Raw genomic sequence first — 20,116 nt, 5'->3', positions numbered from 1 at the left:
GTTAACCCAAAAATTTAAATGTTCTCACCCTCCGGCCATCCAAGATGTAGATGAGTTTGTTTCTTCTTCAGAACAGGCTTGGAGAAATTTAGCATTACATCACTTGCTCTGCAGTGGATAGGTACCGTCAGAATGAGAGTCCAAACAGCTGATAAAAGCTTTCTCCAGTGAAAAAAGATGTCTTGTCTTAATCAAGCAGCAAAAAAAGTCCAAAACAGTTGACTTTTTCACTGGAGGAGGCAATATTATTGGATTATGGATATATTTTGGCTAAAAGCGATGGTTTAAAGTTAAACGCCTTAATGATGGATTTGTTTCTCACAAACATGCATCTTAACTGCTGGACTAGAGTTGTGTGGATTATGTCAATGTTGTATCAGCTGTTTGGACTCTCATTCTAATGGCACCCAATCATTGCAGAGGATCCATTGGTGAGCAAGTGATGTCATGCTAAATTTCTCTAAAGCTGTTCCAGTGAAGAAACAAACTAATCTACATATTGCATGGCCTGAGGATGAGAAAATTTTCAACATATTTTCATTTTTGGGTCAACTATTTCATTAATATCCAAACTTTAATTAAGTCAGAGAGCTCAGATCAGATAAATGCATTCCATTGACAAAACAAAAATAAATTAATAAATACAAAAATATACAGAGGAATAAATAAACAATCATGCAAATAATACATAATAATTCTATCCCTAAGAGAATATTCCCATAAATCACAAGGGGAAAATTAGTAAAACCAGCTTTGTCCTTGGTTGGCAGATGATAATCAAGACATACCAGTACTGAATTTGCAAAAACCATATAGTATATGCCACAAATATATATAACTTGTGAAGTCAGATTGCAATTATGAACATTAGAAATACATTAAATCTTTGGTCCAGTTACTATTACTATAGCTGTCAAACATGCTGATGCAAATCTGATGTTCAAATCATAAATTAAATATTATTATTATTTCCCCCCAACTTTCAGTTTTTATGAATTGCTTATGTTTTGTTACTTGTGTGAATAGCTTTTGTTTTTTTTAATTGTTGTACAGATGTCATAAACTCATACTGCAATTTACAGCTAGACTGATTTTGTTGCAGATTTAAGTTAATCTAAAACTCCATCTGAAAATGAAGGCCACATTTTCCTGACACATAGATGTAGATGCTTCTTTAAGGTATAGACATGTTACCAATATATCCAGATAGTGAGTCCGAACTCACTCAGATCCTGCATACCTCAAGGAATGACACATACACAGTCATACTCGAGTTGAACTGAAATGCATGCTGACATGTAAGAGTAAAAACCCTTAGGTAAACTGTGACACAAAAAGGGAAACACATACAGTGCAGTACAGTACATTACTATAGACCCCTCGACACACAGACGGCAGGAGCTTTAGAAGTACAAGTAGTATGTCCAGTAGAGGAGGTTGATCATGATGAAGGAGAGGGGGAAGGTCCGCCTTGAGTAGTTGTCGATGTAGTGTGGGTTTTCCACTTTGCAGCAGTACAGACAGCGTACGATTTGGCGTGCCGTCGACATGCACTTGGTGCAGCGGGTCTGTGGCTGCGAAGAGCTGATCTCCTCCTTACTCTCACTGGGGGTGGGGTTGCTAGCGCTACCCATTCGGGACAGCATCTCCTCACGTTTACGGGCCCGCAAAGCGTGGCTGCCAATGGAGTTGACGATGCCGTTCATCTCATTCTCACGCTCCTGCATTTCCTGGCCATACTGATGCAACAATGAGACGTAAATGTGTTTGATTTATTGTTATGATTATGGCAACGGTAATTATATAATTGGCCATTATGTTATCATTACTATACTGCAAAAAATAGCTTTTTGAATTTATTCAATATTTTTAAAGAAATAGTTCACCCCAAAATGAAATTTGCTGAAAATGTACTCACCGTCAGGCCATCCACGATAAAAATTCATTTTTGTTTTTATTTCCTCTGAACAGAAATTTTGCATTAAATCACTTGCTCACCAACGGATCCTCTACAGTGAATGAGTGCCGTCAGAAAAAGCCCAAACAGCTGATAAGAAACATCACAATAATCCACAAGTAATCCACACAACTCCAGTCCATCAATGAATGTCTTGTGAACTAAAAACCTGCCTTTTTGTAATAAATCCATTATTACAACGTTTTATTTATTTAATCATTGTTTACGGCTAAAATGCAAATCCTCTATCCATAATATTGCATTTTTCAGTGACATCTGTCGTTAAGTGATGGACTGGAGTCGTGTGGATTAGTCATGTATTACTGTGATGTTTCTATCAGCTGTTTGGACTCTTATTATGGCACCCATTCAGATGATCCATTGGTGAGCAAGTGATGCTAAATTTCGATGAAGAAACAAACTCATCTACATCTTGGATGGCCTAAGGGTGAGTTAATTTTCAGCAAATGTTCTTATTTTGGCGAACTATTTCTTTAAGTGAAGTGGTTTTGAATATTCTTCATATTAAAAATATATTTTTAATTAGTTAATGTTTTTTTTTTTAGATCAGCTCAATTATATTCAGTAGATTCTAATATATTCAAGTAAGTGTTTTGAGTAAATGGAAAGACCTGTTAATGTTGAAGAGCAAAAGCTGGAAATTATGTGTCACTGCAGTGACATTTGCACATCATAAACTTCTCATTGAGACTTGATACATTATAGTTTAGTACATTTCAGTTAATGCAGCAAAAATTTATTAAACTGAAGCAAACTTCAATTTTGCATACATTTAAATGGAATGAACAAAATAAACTTCTATAACAACTCTGTTGCTATATGTAAATTTAACAAGCAGCATAAATAGTTTATTTTGATAAAGGTTCTTACCATATATGCATTGGCAGCGTTTGGCTGGTGTAACGTGCAGAAATGTGCAACTGCGTATTCAATCAGAGCGCCAAAGATAAAGCTGAAGCAGATGCCCAGATACACATCAATGGCTTTGATGAAGCAGTTGGCATTGGGTAAAGAGGTGCGGGCTCCCATCATCAGGGTGGTCATAGTTAAGACTGTGGTCACTCCTGTGAGTTAACGACAAAAAGTATTGAGTTATTGTTGAGTTCTTGAGTATTGGGTTATTGTGGTGATGAAGAGAGTATGATGTTATATCAGAAACAAGCTATCACTTGACAACAGTGTTGCATAAGTTATTTAGATGAAAAAGCAAATCCAGATCCACTACATGTTGATAGAGTAATGGATTATGTGATCTGAAACTATAAATATAAGAACAAAATCTGTTCTTTTGCTAAGTGATTGAATCAGCAAAGAACACTAACTAGAGATAATGCTTTACCCCCTTTGATTTCAATAACTTTTTATATGCTTCTGCCTGTCCCAAAAAGAATGAGATAAATAAATCTTGTGCGGTAAGATTTTTAAAATGTTTTTGAAAGAGGTCTCTTATGCTCACCAAGGCACTTTATACTGATCAAAACAGTAATGTAATGAAATATGATTACAATTTAAAATAGCTGTTTTCTAGTTTAATACATTTCAAATTTAATTTATTCCTGTGATGGCAAAGCTGAATTTTCAGAATTTTATGCAAAAACTTAAGTATAAATGAAATCTCTTTTAGAAAAAATAAATATAACTTATGACCCCAAACTTTGAATGATAGTGTAAAGGACCTCTGTTGAGATTGGTGTCATACTGAAGAGGTGTTGATATATTTTGATCTCATGTTAATGTGGTAACGATTGCATTTTGATCCTACCTATGCAGATGCGAGCAGGTACTGAAGATTGACTGATCCAGAATGAGACCCAGGACAGGACCACAAGAGCACTGGAAGGCACGTATGTCTCCAGAATGAAATATAAGATGCTCCTCTTGAGTTTGAAGTGGAAAATCAACTTTGGGTAATTACCTGTTACATTATTAAAGAGAAAGTAAAAACATCAATACAGCACATAAAGTATCCAGCATTAGGTGTGTGCCTTGTATAGTGTAGTAATACCGATAAATGTTGACCTTGTGGGGACATTTTTTGGTCCCCATGAGGAAAAAAGCTTATATAATATAAAGAATTAAGTTTCTGTAAATCTAAAATAGCAGAACGTTTTGTGTGAGGGGTAGGTTTAGGGTTAGGGCAAGGGGATAGAAAATACAGTTTTTGAAGTAGAAAAATCACTAAGTCTATGGAATGTCCCTACAAAAAATAGAAACCTCTGTGTGTGTGTGTGTGTGTGTGTGTGTGTGTGTGTGTGTGTGTGTGTGTGTGTGTGTGTGTGTGTGTGTGTGTGTGTGTGTTTGTGTGTGTGTGTTTGGACATACCAGTCTCATAAACGGCTTCAGATTCAGAGGTGTAGTGATCCTCAAGGGTGTACTGAGCCAGATGTAAATGATCAAGACCGCTAACTGACTGGTTTCCTCGTGTCCAATAGAAAACCACATCTTTCACATTATATCCCCCTGTGAAAAACATAATATAAATCGAGGAGACGGTTATCACTACATAATAAGTAATTCCAATGCTGAGCGCTGTTATATTTCCACCAAAATACACTTCCTGTATACAACAGTAAGAAAGCATTTAATTACCACTAATTTTATATGCAATGCTACTAGAGGACTATACTGTAATATAGGCATTATCATAACATCAATAATTCTGAACAGATAGTTCAATCATTTATAGGCTAACTTGAAATGTTAATGTATGTGGGTTCCCTGAAGAAAGTTGCTAAATAAGGACTGCAACAGTTACATCCTTGTTAGCCATTTTTTCTCTCTCTCTCTTAAAAAAAAAAAGACAATTACACAGTTACATTTGCAAAAAGCAGATAGAAAATGAGCATGAAATGCAAAATAATAAGCCGAATTAAGGTTAAATACATATCCATTTTCAGATGCAGAACATCAAAAAAATCTGAAAAAAGTTTTAATCAAATCATTAAATACGAGAAAATGTTTTTTGTTAAATACATTTGTCACTCTTTCTTATTTTTTGATGTGTTGTTGTAAAGTCATATTATAATATAATATAATATAATATAATATAATATAATATAATATAATATAATATAATATAATATAATATAATATAATATAATATAATATAATATAATATAATATAATATAATATAATATAATATAATATAATATAATATAATATAATATAATACTGTTTTGATCTACTATTCGTTTCATAATGTGATTTTTGGTGAACTGTATTAAAACTAGTTACGGTTAGTTTGACGCACACACATCAATCAATCAATCAATCAGTCAATCAATAATATAACCCTAAGTAGAGAAAAATAAAAAAATATATTGTCCCAATTTTTTAAAGTGAGAACTTTATATTTTAAACACTGAACTAGGAAATGTCCCCAGTTTCCATTTCAGAAATCTGGTCACCAGGGTTTTTTTCTCCCTTATAAACTAAGAAAAAACTATTTAAAAAATGTTCTCCTGGGTTTTAGAGCCACTAAATAAGAAGCTCTATTCTTACAGCATTTTGTATTTATATATATAATATATAATGTGCACCTCAAGATGGCACTGTGTCATGCACAGTTTAGTATGAAAAGGCGATATCAAAAAAACAAAAAAAAAAAAAACCTTGCTCAGATTAAATATCCGCACCTCTACCAATCTAGAGAATAAAACATTGTGAAATATGCTGCCATGATTCACCCAGCAATTAGTTATTTCATCAGACAAGAAGCACATACTGATCTGTGAAGAGTAAATAACAAGCTGTCAGATTTTTGAGATTTCAGAGTTTTTTTTAAAGCTTGTGTTGCCAAGTTAACTTTGTTTAGGCTATAGTCAAGTCATTTCAAGTCACCTTTATTTATATAGTTCTTTTAACAATACAGATTGTGTCAAAGCAACTGTAGTATCAAATAGGAAAATAATGTGTCAATGCTAAAGGAGAATAGAAAACATTACATTTTCCCTTAAAGGCAGTTCATCATTGAATTCAGTGATTAATTAACATGCTGGTCCAAGCTGGTTTATGCTGTTTTCATGATGGTCTACAGTAGCTGGCTCATTCGTCTATTGCTGCATATTGTGCGAGTTATCTATCCGGTATTGCCAAAAAGCACATACAGTAGAGATGCCAGTATCCAAAACACACCGTGTGCTGGATACCACATGTCTCTTCAGCAGGGTCCTTGTCTTTTGGTCCATTCAACTGGCCAAATCATCAATCAGAGGTGACAGAGTAAATTTTGAAATATTTTGAATGACTGCTGCCTTGACTGTCTTACAGTGGCTTTAATTCTTATGTGTATAAATAATATAAAACCTCTTTAATATTCATACATGCCAAGCCAAACACTCACACAGCAGTCTTAGGTGAGTGAGCAAATACAGAAGATCTTGAATGCAGATTAATTTTTGTTGTTCATGCTGGTATTTTCAGTAGAACTTGACCCCTGACTGAGTCTGGTTGCTCCTAAGGTTCTTTCCTCCATTCTGTCACAATGGAGTTTCGGTTCCTTGCTGCTGTCACCTATGGCTTGCTTAGTTGGGGACACTTAATTTCCAGCGACATCGTCAACTTGATTGCAAAGATATTATTTAAACTGAACTGAGATGGATGATGACATCACTGAATTCAGTGATGAACTGCCTTTAACTGAAAATGTAATGTTTTCTATTCTCCTTTTTCATTTACACACCATTTTCCTATTTGATAATGTAAAGTTGCTTTGACACAATCTGTATTGTTGAAAAGCACTATATAAATAAAGGTGACTTGAAATGACTTGACTATAGCCTAAACAAAGTTAACTTAGCAACACAAGCTTTAAAAAAAAAAAAACTGTCTGACAGCTTGAGTTATTTACTCTTCACAGATCAGTATGTGCTTCTTGTCTGATGAAATAACTAATTGCTGAGTGAATCATGGCAGCATATTTCACAATGTTTTATGCTCTAGATTGGTAGAGGTGAGGATATTTAATCTGTGAGCAATTGCTTTGGTCCCATATGCTGTGTGGCAGCCCTTTAAGATACATGCAAGTTTCAAGCCTTTTTCTAAATTTGTGTAGTACATGTGAAATATTAATTTCACTAATGATAGATGTTCCAGGTGTACACACCATAAATATCCCTTAAATTGTTAAAAATTAATCTGCATACATCTGCATGCCGCATGCTCACTCACCTAAGACTGCTGTGTGAGTGTTTGGCTTGGCATGTATGAATATTAAAGAGGTTTTATATTATTTATACACATGAACATTATGTTAATATGTTGCATTGATTCTGAAGCCAATGTAAGACAGTTAAGGCATCAGCCATTCAAAATATTTAAAGGTTTACTTTGTCAGCTGGTGTTTAATCCGCTTGATGATTTTTCTATATATTTTTTATTATATAAAAGAATAAGAAATATATATATCTCAAATTAACTTTATGAAAGATAGAATTTTAAGCATGTTATAAATTATAAATACCAGTATATTTGAAGCTCTACAATGAGTTTTTAATATTTCAGAATAAAACAAAATAATCATTACAATATGATGCATTTATCTGATATGGTTATTCATAAAAATGCAGTCATGTGAAGCCTAGGCCTAGGCTAAATTTTGTGACAACTTAATTACTAGTGAAAACACACAGGGTTGTAAATATCTTAACAATCTGTATATAGAAATATTATTTGAGACCTACAGCTTTCAAGTTGAAGGGTGCACGTCTGTCTGTCCATGGGATATTTGGTTAGATCCATATTGCAGGCCACCGTAGTGGTAATTCTAGAGAAATAGAGAGAGAGAAAAAAAAAGATTGATGTACATGAGAGAATGTTGGTGCTTATATAACGCTGGAAATCAGCTCACTGTCTGTGGGTGCTCCTTTCAAGCTTATTTTTAGTGCCACCTGCCCATCTGTACAAGCTTTGAGTCCCTTGCTGCCGCCTCTATTCTTACCCTGTTTTCTGACATCATGAACTCTTCCACTGGCCCATAACTATCCCTGCCTCTTTCTAGCTGTCCTCTCATGCCCTTATCCCTCCATCAACTCTCCAGTCAGTCCTTTAACAGTAAACCCTTTCCTCAACAATCTCCTTTCATAAGACCCAGTAGCATCTGACTGTAGAACAGATCCGGTGAATGACACCTCACTACCTCAGGGCATACAGCACAGTTCCGTTGGGGAATATCCGGATCAGTCTGTTTTCGACAGTGATGTCATGCAGGAAGGATTTCTTGGAATCCACAATGAACGTATCAGGGACCCAAAGGAGCTCTACCAGTCTCCCATCCAGACTCAAGCTCTTATTGCCATCAAAACACAAGCGTTCGTCTGTCCAGCGCTGACGAAGAAAGATGGTGGCCGTGTAATCCTGGGGAGATTGAACAGAGATGCTCATTACAGATATGTGCACCACAAGCTAAGAATTACATCATAAATTCAACTTTTATATAACTCTGTTCAAAGATCAAAGAGGCTCTTTAAAATATGGGCCAATGATGTGACACTTTTTTTCTATTGAGATAAAAAAGGAGCATTAAAATGCAATTTATACAGACAATGACTTGAACACATCTCTTCTTTCTGAATTACTATTAATTTGGAAGTTTTTGTGGTGATTAAAGTTTGGTGTAAATTATATTGGTAATAAATATATTATATTATACTATAGATTAAACGTGTATTTAGAAAAAAAGATAAGGTGAATTTTATTCAGAAGGGTATATGCATTATATATGTATAAAATATATAGAAACAACATGAATAATTAAATGAAATTTCTAATAACTTGGCAATTATTTTTATTAACTCCGATACAAATGAAGAATTTGTCACTGACCCCATGCTTTCATATTAGTTGCATGAAGAAAACATTTGCAGAAAAATGTGGAATATGTTGTGATAGTTTCGTAATTTTGAAGTAATATTTAGATGCCGGTGTTTTGTAAGATTATCATACCATGTTGATTTCTGATATGGTGTCTATGCTGGCGATATCCAGACTCATTCCTACAGTAACAGGCCCATCTGAAAAAAATTAAAACAGCACGCACTGCATTCACTACAGAGTGATAACACTGCTAACGGAGAAAGACAGCAGAAAAAAGGGCTTAATTTACATGCGTTACAAGAGTGGACTGCATCAACTCAAACCTGGAGCGTTTCCGCTGAGTTTACATTTGTTTTAATTGCTGTTGTTGATGATAGGATATTAAGATAAGATAAAAATCCACTTATGCAAGATAAATGTTTGTGTAAATGTAAAAGCTTTGATCGTCATACTGCCAAAGAATGGCCTAAGGTACTTGTTGTATCCCTTCATCAGTTTCTGAATGGTAGGAGGCAAGATCTCCTCTGTGTTGGTGACAGAGCCATCCATGCTCCTGTAAAAACAGCAGAACACAAAACACACAAATAAACACACATTAAGCACTGCGCAATTCCAAAAGTCAGTGCAGAAAAGCAATGTTACTTCCACCAAGCCAAGGCATGTTTTCGACTTAATTGCCGATAACTTATGGCCTAGATTTGAAACACTGTGTATTTTTAGATTTCATCTTTTCTCTCATTAAAGCACTGCGGCTCACTGTGGCGTGTGCGATTTGAACATCCTCAGTGATGGTAGAAGCACTGTGTTCTTTCCCGCAGAGCAAAGTCTCTGTTTCTACAGTGTAAAAGGCCCATGAGCTTCAGATATTATTCAGCTTCAGGGTAACAACACCACAGAGCACAGCAGCACTTGTAGGAAATACTTCAAGAGACGTCTAAGGGGAAAAGAAAACTGTTTGGTTGGCACTACACAATATCCTTATGAATATTCTAGAATGAACAGAAACTAGGACTGTGGGCCAAGCACAGGAGGAAGACAGTGGTACATGTGGATTTTTACTGCTTCTCAGTGCAGCAGATCTCTTCCGTCCCTTCTGTAGCTCTCTCAGACGTCGCCCTTCCCACAATATTCTTCTTCTATAAATGTATAAAGTCTGAGACCACACTGAAAATCTGAGATTCAAAAAGGACATAAACTTAAGCTTCAGGCAGTTGCAATGAGGCAATTAGAGCATTAAAACGTTCTGATGTAACAGGATTAGGAAATATTTAAGATTCTGCATTATTTTTAGATCTGTAATCAAAGTAGATTTGAATTATTGATAAAGTGACTGATTTATCCAATGTTTTTTCACTGTATCTCAAGATGCTCTTTGGATCTTTCTCAAACTATACTGGAACACATCCTCATCAGATTTCACATGCAACTCAAGAGCTGTGGTCAGTGAAATATAGTATGAACAAATCAAAATCATGTTAATTTTGTTCACAATATACGGTTCAAAAGTGCTTGATATGTTTTTTTTTATATAAATTAGTTCTTTTTTCAGTTATATTTATTATATTTCAAATAAATTATGTTTTTTTATTATTTTTTTTTAATTATCACTGTCACTACAAAAAAAATATTAACGAGCAAAATTGTTTTCAGCATTGATAAGAATAAGAAAAAAATAAGATAAAAATAAGATAAAAAACATTTGTATTAATAATCTTTAGAAAGATTTCTAAAGGATCATGTGACTGGAGTAATGACTGCTGAAAATTCAGCTTTGCATCACAAGAACAAATTACATTTTAAACAATTTTAAAACATTTAAATTGTAATAATATTTCACAATATTGCTGTTTTCCTATATTTTGTAATAAAAATAAAATGGAAAACGGATATCAATAATCTCACAATGTTACTGTTGTATGCAATATATTTTTCTTTCAAAAACATTCAAACTATTTGACTGCCCCCCAAATATAATTAGTAATAATAATAATAATAATAATAATAAACAGTATAATGAAAATTCCATTCTGTATTGACTTAAACCTACAATTGAATAATTCCAAAATCAGGTTTGCCTCAAATAGAAACACTCATCCGAAACTTTTATATTCAACCGTATCCAGGTATGAGACATTTTTACCCAAATGATGTACAGAATTATGCATGCTAAATCCACACACATATTTGTATGAAGAAAAAAAGGGACTGGGAAAGATCAAAAGAGAGGAAATGGGACAGATGGTGAGAGAGTGTGAGAGACAGACGGAGAGCTTTAGGTCATTGATATGATCACTTCTATTATTACTCTCATTAAACTTTTAATAAAATCTAAAAGTATAATTCAATAAAACAATAAGTGAACTATGCAGGTCACTGCCTCTATATTAACCCCTATAAACACATGGAAGGCTGTTGGAAAACATTTTCAGACACATCTGATCATGTTCTGCATCACTGGAAACTTGGTAGAAAAATACTTTCTACAGCTGGAAAATACAGCAAATATTTCAGGTTGCTTTTCTAGATGAAGTCCGACTCCACGTGCTTCCCGTGATAAAGTTGAAGTGTGCAATTTTTTAATGTTACAATATTTTCTCCTATCTCAGCTTAATAAGCATAGACAGCTAAAAGCAAGCCACTTGTATGTTGTTTTCGTAACACTGTCTTCTGAGGTATAGCCAATGCTCTGTTTGTTTTAGCATCCCAACACAGCAAAATTGGCACAACCAATAATATGACTTTGGGGGCGTGATCTGACAGTCTGACCAATGGCAAACAGTCATAATTTTTGAAATTCTTTTTGGAGACACCAGTGGCACAGAAATTACACACTTCAGCTTTAATCATCCATGCTAGTCAGGAAAACAGGACAGGGTCTTTACCTTTGGAGACTCCGTAAACCTGTAACTAAAGAACAATTTAGTATTCTGTCATGCAAGGAAAACAAGTAATGTGGGTTAAATAAGAAATAGGGATATCACCAAAGCAATGCTATTTGTGTTGTTTTATCTTATCACACAAGCTGTGTATTTTAAATAAAAACAAAACTTATTTTAAATGAAATTAAACAGTGATTATATGCCTGGCTTGTCTATTTAATAAGACATTTTTAGCATTAAAAGGCAACCCTTTGTTTGCTGCCCCCTTCAGGCTGCCCCCTGAAGTCCAGTCATGTGTGAGGAAATGCTGGGTTACTGGTCTGTGAAAGCTGGGTAGAGTTTTTCGCTGCTGAATGTGGATGTTGATAAGCATCCTTCATACTCTCACAGGCATCTAACATCATATTGATATATTTGATACAACATGCTTTGACTCTTAATGTGAAATAGAAATGTGTTTGCAAAATATTTTACTTCGATGTCCAAACAGATCGCTCTTTTGAATAAGATCTTTTACTGAACAGATTGAACCATTTTACTGAATTTTAATGAACAGGTTGAATGTAGCTCACTGAATCGGACTCTCTGTGATAGCAGTTCAGAGACTCAGCGAAACAAGAGTTAGTTTTGTTTTTTCAAGAACCGGGATGTCATTATGTAAAATTTCAGAATGTGATCCGAAATAATTCTTGATAAAATAAAACCTGAAAAAAAAAAAAAAATCCTCTACACATTTTCTTTCTTATTTCTGAACCAACACTGAAACTAAATCCAGCCTGTGTCTCTGGTGTTTATGCTGACTGACGTGTTGTGTATGGAGATACAGGACTGTCTCCCCAACTTTTTCTGCTTTGGTCCACAGAGACAGTTTCTCAAGCTTGTATCAACTCCATCTCCCCATCTACACACACCAGTATGAGATATGAGCCCCAACATCGCAAACTCTCTCTTTGAGAGTATCTGGGTGCTCTTCCCCAGCACTGGAATATTAAACTACTCCAGAAAAAAAAATATATATATATGTAAATATATAAAAAATATATATATATATATGCGCGCATGCCGGGCAATTCGTTTTTTTGAAAATAAGAGTTCAGAGTAATCACTCTGATCTCCTTATGTGGCTTGGATCTAGTCTGGTTTACCCAGAAGTATGTGTCAAAGAAAATGAATGCTTGCTGTACTGCGGGTTCATGCATTAAATATGGCTTTTAAAATAGATCATTCAGCTGTGTCTTTCATCTACAAAACAGTCCTACAGTTTATTTATGTTTCTACAGATCTCTGCCAACCGATCAATAAAATAAAACTTTAATCATGGGTAGTTTGTTAAAATATAAATGGTCATACTATAAATATTTTCTGTGAGGTCCAATTAAAATGTTGCTACATTTTTCTTTTGCCAAATAACATCTTAGTTTTTTGTGCCCATTTCAACCTCTCCCTGAATCTTAAAATTAAACCGGCATGCCAAACACCACTTTTCTTTGCCAAATCCTAAACTCTCCAACATTATCACCATTTCTGCATAAGCGACTTTTTTCATCATTTACAAATTTGGGCAATGGCAGATTGCATATAGGCTTATTTCCAAAAAATACATGGGTGTAAGGAAAGCATGAGAGACGCATTGAACAGTCATTGAATTGGGTTGACAAGTCAATTATGCGAATCATTTTAATAATTTTTGTAAATAGTAAATGTAGTTTAGATTTAGTTTGTTTTTTTATGCACTTTATCCCAATTACAAGAAACATTCTCAGCTAAGGTTTTGTCCAGGTTCTCTCAAAGTATGAGCAAACATTCTTCCAGTAATGTCAAACAGTTGTTCAGAGTTATCTGTTTTTTAATGTTCTTAAATGTTAACACAATAATGTTAGTTATACATTGTCTATGGAATGGAAGTACAGTCTAGGGAGTCGTGGCCTAATGGTTAGAGAGTCGGACTCCCAATCGAAAGGTTGTGAGTTTGAGTCCTGGGCTGGCAGGAATTGTGGGTGTGGGGAGTGCATGTACAGTTCTCTCTCCACCCTCAATACCACGACTTAGGTGCCCTTGAGCAAGGCATTGAACCCCCAACTGCTCCCTGGGCGCCGCAGCATAAATGGCTGCCCACTGCTCCGGGTGTGTGCTCACAGTGTGTGTGTTCACTGCTCTGTGTGTGTGCATTTCGGATGGGTTAAATGCAGAGCACAAATTCTGAGTATGGGTCACCATACTTGGCTGAATGTCACTTCACTTTTTAATCACCCAACAAGCTTCATCAGCATAAACATGTATGTTGATGTGATGATCGATTCTTTCCAAGTTGCAGAAATACTGAACTGTTTTTGCAGCTAGGTTTAAAAATAAAAATGTCTTGAAAGTAAGTTTTGAGTTCTGAAAGTTACAGTATGATTTCATAGTACCTCAAGCTCTTTTATCTCAACATGACATGGCCCCTTTAAAAGCCACCTAAACAATATTGGGTCTATATAGAACTTAAACCAGCCGTTTTAGATTTCAAACAACAAAAACATTACAAGTCCCTCTGCAAGATTAGGCCTCCAATAACGCATCCTTATCTTCATGTGCTAAGCTCTAAGAACCCAAAGAGGAGGTATGGCTCTTGTTGTTGTGGTTTGTTATGTGATGGAAGCTGAATTTTTGGCCAAACTATATGTACACCCACCAAAGTCTCCCTGCTTGCCAGGAAGAGAGACTGGAGATTGGAGGGGAAAGGAGGACAGGAAGGGGGTGGGATAAAGCAGATGGTGAGGTGAATTGATGTTGGCACACTTCCTCAACATCCCCCTTTGATCTTTTGAGTCGTCCTGAACAAGTCCTACATCTTCCCATCAAATTTCAAAGGTCAAGCCAGAATACCAGCATCAATGATGATATGCAGCTCACTAAATGGAAATTGCCTGAACATGTCTGAGTGGTGGCCGTTCCAGTAAATCAACTTGCTTTGTCTCTACACTGTCACTTGTAATCACGTTAGCATTACAGCTACTGTAACACTGCATGAAAAGATAAGCTCAAACAGGCAATACAGAGAGGGTACACTATACAAGCGCTGTTATTTCAATCTGTAACCCATAAATCAACTCCGGCGGTCTCATTCAGGCGCACCCAAAAGTCTATAATTCCATCCTTCCTTTAGCTACACTTCTCATCAATCTGACATAATCCAGTGTGAATGGATACTTAAGGCATATAGTCTTTTATTTGCTGCCAAAAGAGTAAAACCAAAATTATACCCAGCTGGTCATATTGGCAAAAACGTCATTCCGAAAGCTTATCACCCGGGAGAATTTGTTGACAAAAATGGGTTTTCCGATTTTACAAAGTCACTACTGAAGTGAATTCACATCCTACAGTCAATATAACAATAAACAGTGTAAGATGCAGTCATACTGTATTCAGCTAGTCATATGGCAGTAATGAATGTAGGAATAGCAAAAGTGAGTTATTAATAAGCCACCAGGAGTTTCTTACCTGCTGATGAAAAGGACGAGGAGCATAGAGCCCAGAGAGCTACAGAAATGCATGGCTGCTTGAGCGTTACACGTCTGACTGAGAAATGAGAGACAAAGAATGGAGAGATTATGTAGAGATTCAACAGAATTGTACACAGAGATTAAGTATTACTGATACATTTCACAGTTAGAACAAGCGCTCAACATTTGAACTTGTTGAGCTTGGCAAAATTAGGGTAGGGGGATCTCCATCCACCTTAAATGTTTCTAGAGACTGATTAGTGACAAAAATATACTACTTACTAAAGTTTTGGTTTGCGTAATATGAGAGGTTACGACCTCTCATAAAAATATCAGCTCAGAGGGAAGAGATCTACGTAGCATAAACAAAAACAAAGAAATAGCTAAGTCTGTTCACTCACTCACTCCCAACAGACGTCACAATAATAACGAACATACCAACCAGGAACGAAATTATACAAAACAGACAACAACGAACAAAGAAGATAACTAAATACAAATAAAGAAACGCTTGTTTGCTGGCTAGCCCACAAGATCTGTCCATCTCCTTTCTCCTCCTCGTTGACGTTTATACCGTATCAATCAGCCACTCAAATCACGAACACGTGCGTCCACCTAAGAGAGAACGAGGTTGAAGCATATTTTCAGGCTTTTGAGCGTATAGCTTTAAAATGGTTAAATGAAACTTGGTCATTGATGCTGCAGTGTAAGCTCACGGGGAAGGCACAGGAGGTGTGCGCGTCGTTATCTTTAGAGGAGAGCGTTCAGTATGATGCCGTAAAAAATGCCATCTTGCGTCCATACGAGTTAGTGCCAGAGCACTATCGGCAACGTTTTCGTATGACTAAAAAATCTGCCTCCCAACAACATTTTACTCCAAAAATATATTCTTGACCATATCCCTACACCTAAACCTAACCTTAACCATGAGTAATCCCTAAAATCAGAGGAAATTAATGACATAAATGAATGACACTGATGTACAAGCACCAAACGGTGATGTTAAGCATAAACTTCACAAAATCTATAAAATGGTTCTTCAAATCTGATTGGTTAATCACAATGTTGTTCCAGGGACAACAAAGATGTTGTCCCAGGAACATGTCTCACTTGGTAAAATCAGGTTCTGCGCAACAAGCGGCTATTTTGGCCGATGAATGCTTTGATGCATAAAACTACTTTTGTTAGATCTTCATCGGAATCATGACTTAGTTCTCAAAAAGAAAACGAAGTTTGCCATATTGATTCTAAAGCGTTATATTGATTCTAAAGTGTTCAAAAGTTCTTTTGTGTTTGAGGGTTCTGTGTCTTTGACTGGAAAGGGTGATGATCAGCGCGTGGTGAAAATCTTGCGCGATACAGGGGGATCGCAGTCCTTTGTGTTAGCAGATGTGTTACCTTTCTGCCCCGCCTGTCTCCCCTCGCGATAAAGATACATTTAAAAAGTGTGGCTAAGAATAGCTCAAAGCATACTTTAAGAAGATTTTTGAGCTAACCAGTGAATATATGGAAAAACAATGTACAACTGTGAATTTAAATAATTTCAAATACTTAATTATTTGTGAAACATTTGTTTATTGAAATCATTAACCTCTGACCTGTTCATATAAATTTAACCATTGAATATATTTACTCGGATGCAAAATCCCAGATCACGGAGTGAAATAATCCCTTAATAATGTTTAAACGTTGGAATCCAGTTCACTCTCATAACCGATATTCTCAACAGAAACTGTGAATTTTTCCAGGGAATTATGTAAAACCACTTTGTGATCACCAACTACACAAAGACGGCAAGATAAAACAGTGTAAGTAGTATTTAGGTTTCAAAATTGTTCTCATTCCCCTCATTCTTGAATACCGTTCATTTGGTTCTGAGCTTTTCAGCCTTGTAAATAGAGCTTTTATCTGGCCCTATATTTCAGAGCTACTTTTTATCTTCTTGATGTCTATTTTGAGCCTTGATGGCAAAAAATAGTCTGTTATTTTTTGCTCAGTCTTCCAACACCAATGCAATCTGTGTGCAGCTGTGACGATGAGTTTGAGACAACAGACGTCTGCCCAGAAGCCTGTGTTCATAAATACACAATGTGCAGTAAGAAGCAAAAATACTTAAATTCTGCTTTGCATGGGTAGTGCTGTTGAAAGCAGTCATGTAGACATGGCCAAACAAACACAAAACTGTCATATTGTTAACATGAAATGTCTTATACAATATTTATTTTTTTAAAGACTATATAAACAAAAACACACTGAGATCTTCTGAATGTTCTTCTATTCTGTCTGTCAGGGCTATTACATCCAGATTGCTCCACATACAGCAACTGATCAGTACATTTAATTTAATTGTTTATTATTTTGAACACTCCTGTCTCTTTTCTACTCATCAGCTTTTCATGGTGGATTGTGATGGAGTCAGGTAGCACAATAAGAACCCCTGTTCCTGACAATGGTAAAGCAAGTTATCATGAGAACGTATTTCTGATGTAAAAAATACAGAAAACGTTTTAAAGGAATAGTTTACCTCCAAATAATGTAATTCCAAAACTGAATGGCTTACTTTCTTCTGTGGAACACAAAATAGTTTTTTGTTTTTTTTTGAAAACCATTTAGAATTTTTTAATAGAAGTCAATTGGGTTTTTACAGATGAAACAATCTTGATGATAAGATAATGATGACACATCTTTATCATCTTCAAGAGTGTTTCATCTGTGTAGACCCCGACTTCTATTAAAAAATTCTAAATGGTTTTCAAAAAACCTATTTTGTGTCCCACAGAAGAAAGAAAGTCATTCAGTTTTGGAATTACATTATTTGGAGGTAAACTCCAAACCTCTTTAAAAAAATGTAAATTATCATCTTTTATAATACTCCACAGAAGAAAGAAGTTCATACAGGTTTGGAACATCATTAGGATAAATAAATGATGACAGAATTATTTTTAGGTGAAATTGGCACATAATCACTTGGAGAAAAACTTGATGTCTCCTGACTTATCTGTATCTGAACACATGAAAAGTGCAGTCTTCCCACACACATATACTCTCCTCTCTGTTGTGGAAGCTGTTCTCTTCACTCTTGTCCCATCCCTAGTGGTTTGTGAGTCAGTGGCTGCTCGAAGGATCCTGATCTTAAGACTGAGGTGTCACTCATTAGAGTGACAGAAGACATCTCCCATGAGGTTTAGACCTTGACAGGAAGGACCGCATGGGAATGGTACACTGGACATTTTTAGCAGCCTTCCCAGGAAACCCAAAAGGCCTGAAGCTTGGAATGCTGTGGTGGTCATCGGTATTATGTATTTGACCATTTTAATTGACTTATTTCTGTTGAATGAAAGTTTTTTTTTTCTATCCTTTTTTTTTTATTTATGATATCTTATACCCCCTTTTTACTTTTGAACGAAAGTATAATTATAAGACCTGATGGCTGGTTCTTCATTGCACACCTTCTTGCTATATTGACTTCAAACACAAGATATCTCAGCGAGAATCTAGGTCAGTGAATGACTGATTTCTGTATCTTGCAATGGCAAGGTCCAATTACTGTTCTTTGACTAACTTAAAATATCCCAACAAACCTTTATGTCACTTGAAAAGGTCAATATAATCTCAATTGAAGGGCCTTACTTTAACTCAGACAGTTTTTGGATGCTGATAACCCATATGAGCGGCAGAGCAGGGTTTTATATATATATATATATATATATATATATATATATATATATATATATATATATATATATATATATATATATATATATATATATATATATATATATATATATATATATCACACAACTAGTTAATCTAACGTATTATTAATATATTGATTTTTCTACATAGATATCATTCATAGCTATAAAGCATTATTATGAAATGATATTTTATAATTTATGCCATGATTTAAAGTAGAAATAAAGCATGGTCATATTTGTTGCGTTTCTTAACTTAGTTTTAAAACTGAAATGGTTCAATTTGATCAGTACAACTGTTATAAACACAAACACAATACACATACAAACTATTCGCATTAATTATAAGACGCAATTTAAAATTTATTATAGTAACACAAATCGTCTTCTAGGCTACAATATAAAAGAATTGTATTTGAAACGGTTTTCAAAATCACGTGATTTAAACAACAAACACAGTTTCGTTTGTTTGTTTGTTTGTTTTTTCCAGTAAACGATACATGTTAAATATAACCCTGCAATACATTGTATAGTCCCGACATTACATGTTTTAACATCAAAATATTTTATTCAAATTCATAAACGTACATCACATGACATATGACTCACTGCGTAGGTACTTACATTTAAATCCGGGCGATCGCTTGCATTTCTAAAACGCTTAGAATATCGAATCACTCATCTACATATGTTATATCGGTTGTAAATCCGAGCCATTTAGTTCTGGGAAAAGGAAGACGTGACTTTCAGCGGTTTTCCAGGCGCTGGAATCCGTCAGTGATGCGCAACTTCTTCACAGCAGTCTGTCTAAACTACTGGTTGCATCCCAGACACATTCTGCGCTGTGCTCATAGGAGAAGAACCTATCATTGATGATTCAGTGGTGATTGGAGGGAACAGGCTTTGGAAAATGGCACATCTCACGTTTTGAAAATATACATTGAATCACAGTGGAATGTATTTATCACATAGCCACATCATACTACTTAATCTCCATAGGATATTTATGCCACATGTAAGCAAACCCTGTCTATCATCTCTTTATATATATACTGTGTGTATATATATATATATATAACATGCTCACCCACTTACTTCTGGCAAATAAGAAATGTTTGACATTGCATCATACATAGATTATACTAGAGCACTCTGAATAATGTGGTATTGAGTGCAGAAATGCATTCGCTTCTTCTAGCAGGTTGTTATGGCTGGATTCTGAAATTTTGGGGAATACTCCAGTTCCAGCACCCACGGAACTGGCAGGT

At 35.3% G+C, this 20,116-nt stretch overlaps 1 protein-coding gene across 1 annotated transcript; it reads right to left on the bottom strand.

Annotated features, from left to right (window-relative positions):
• Positions 1 to 1,259: 1,259 nt before the first annotated feature.
• On the bottom strand, positions 1,260 to 19,698 carry LOC132121084 (gamma-aminobutyric acid receptor subunit pi-like). Its single transcript, XM_059530265.1, has 10 exons — positions 19,473 to 19,698; positions 15,152 to 15,229; positions 9,245 to 9,345; positions 8,922 to 8,989; positions 8,116 to 8,333; positions 7,661 to 7,743; positions 4,301 to 4,438; positions 3,741 to 3,893; positions 2,849 to 3,042; positions 1,260 to 1,739 (listed from the first exon to the last, which is right to left on the bottom strand). The coding sequence occupies exons 2-10, from the start codon at positions 15,202 to 15,204 to the stop codon at positions 1,404 to 1,406; spliced, it is 1,344 nt and encodes a 447-aa protein (XP_059386248.1). The 5' UTR covers positions 15,205 to 15,229; positions 19,473 to 19,698; the 3' UTR covers positions 1,260 to 1,403.
• Positions 19,699 to 20,116: the final 418 nt, after the last annotated feature.

This window comes from Carassius carassius, chromosome 39 (assembly GCF_963082965.1).
Source record: "Carassius carassius chromosome 39, fCarCar2.1, whole genome shotgun sequence".
Classification (NCBI taxonomy): Eukaryota; Metazoa; Chordata; class Actinopteri; order Cypriniformes; family Cyprinidae; genus Carassius; species Carassius carassius.
This window is presented reverse-complemented; position numbering and strand designations above follow the sequence as displayed.

Coding starts and splice junctions, on each gene's coding strand:
- LOC132121084 (XM_059530265.1), bottom strand. CDS start 15,204: ATGCATTTCTGTAGCTCTCTGGGCTCTATGCTCCTCGTCCTTTTCATC. Junction 9,346..15,151: donor CTCGTCCTTTTCATCAGCAG/GTAAGAAACTCC, acceptor CTGTTTTTACAG/GAGCATGGATGGCTCTGTCA. Junction 3,043..3,740: donor ACCTGCTCGCATCTGCATAG/GTAGGATCAAAA, acceptor GTTAACTCACAG/GAGTGACCACAGTCTTAACT.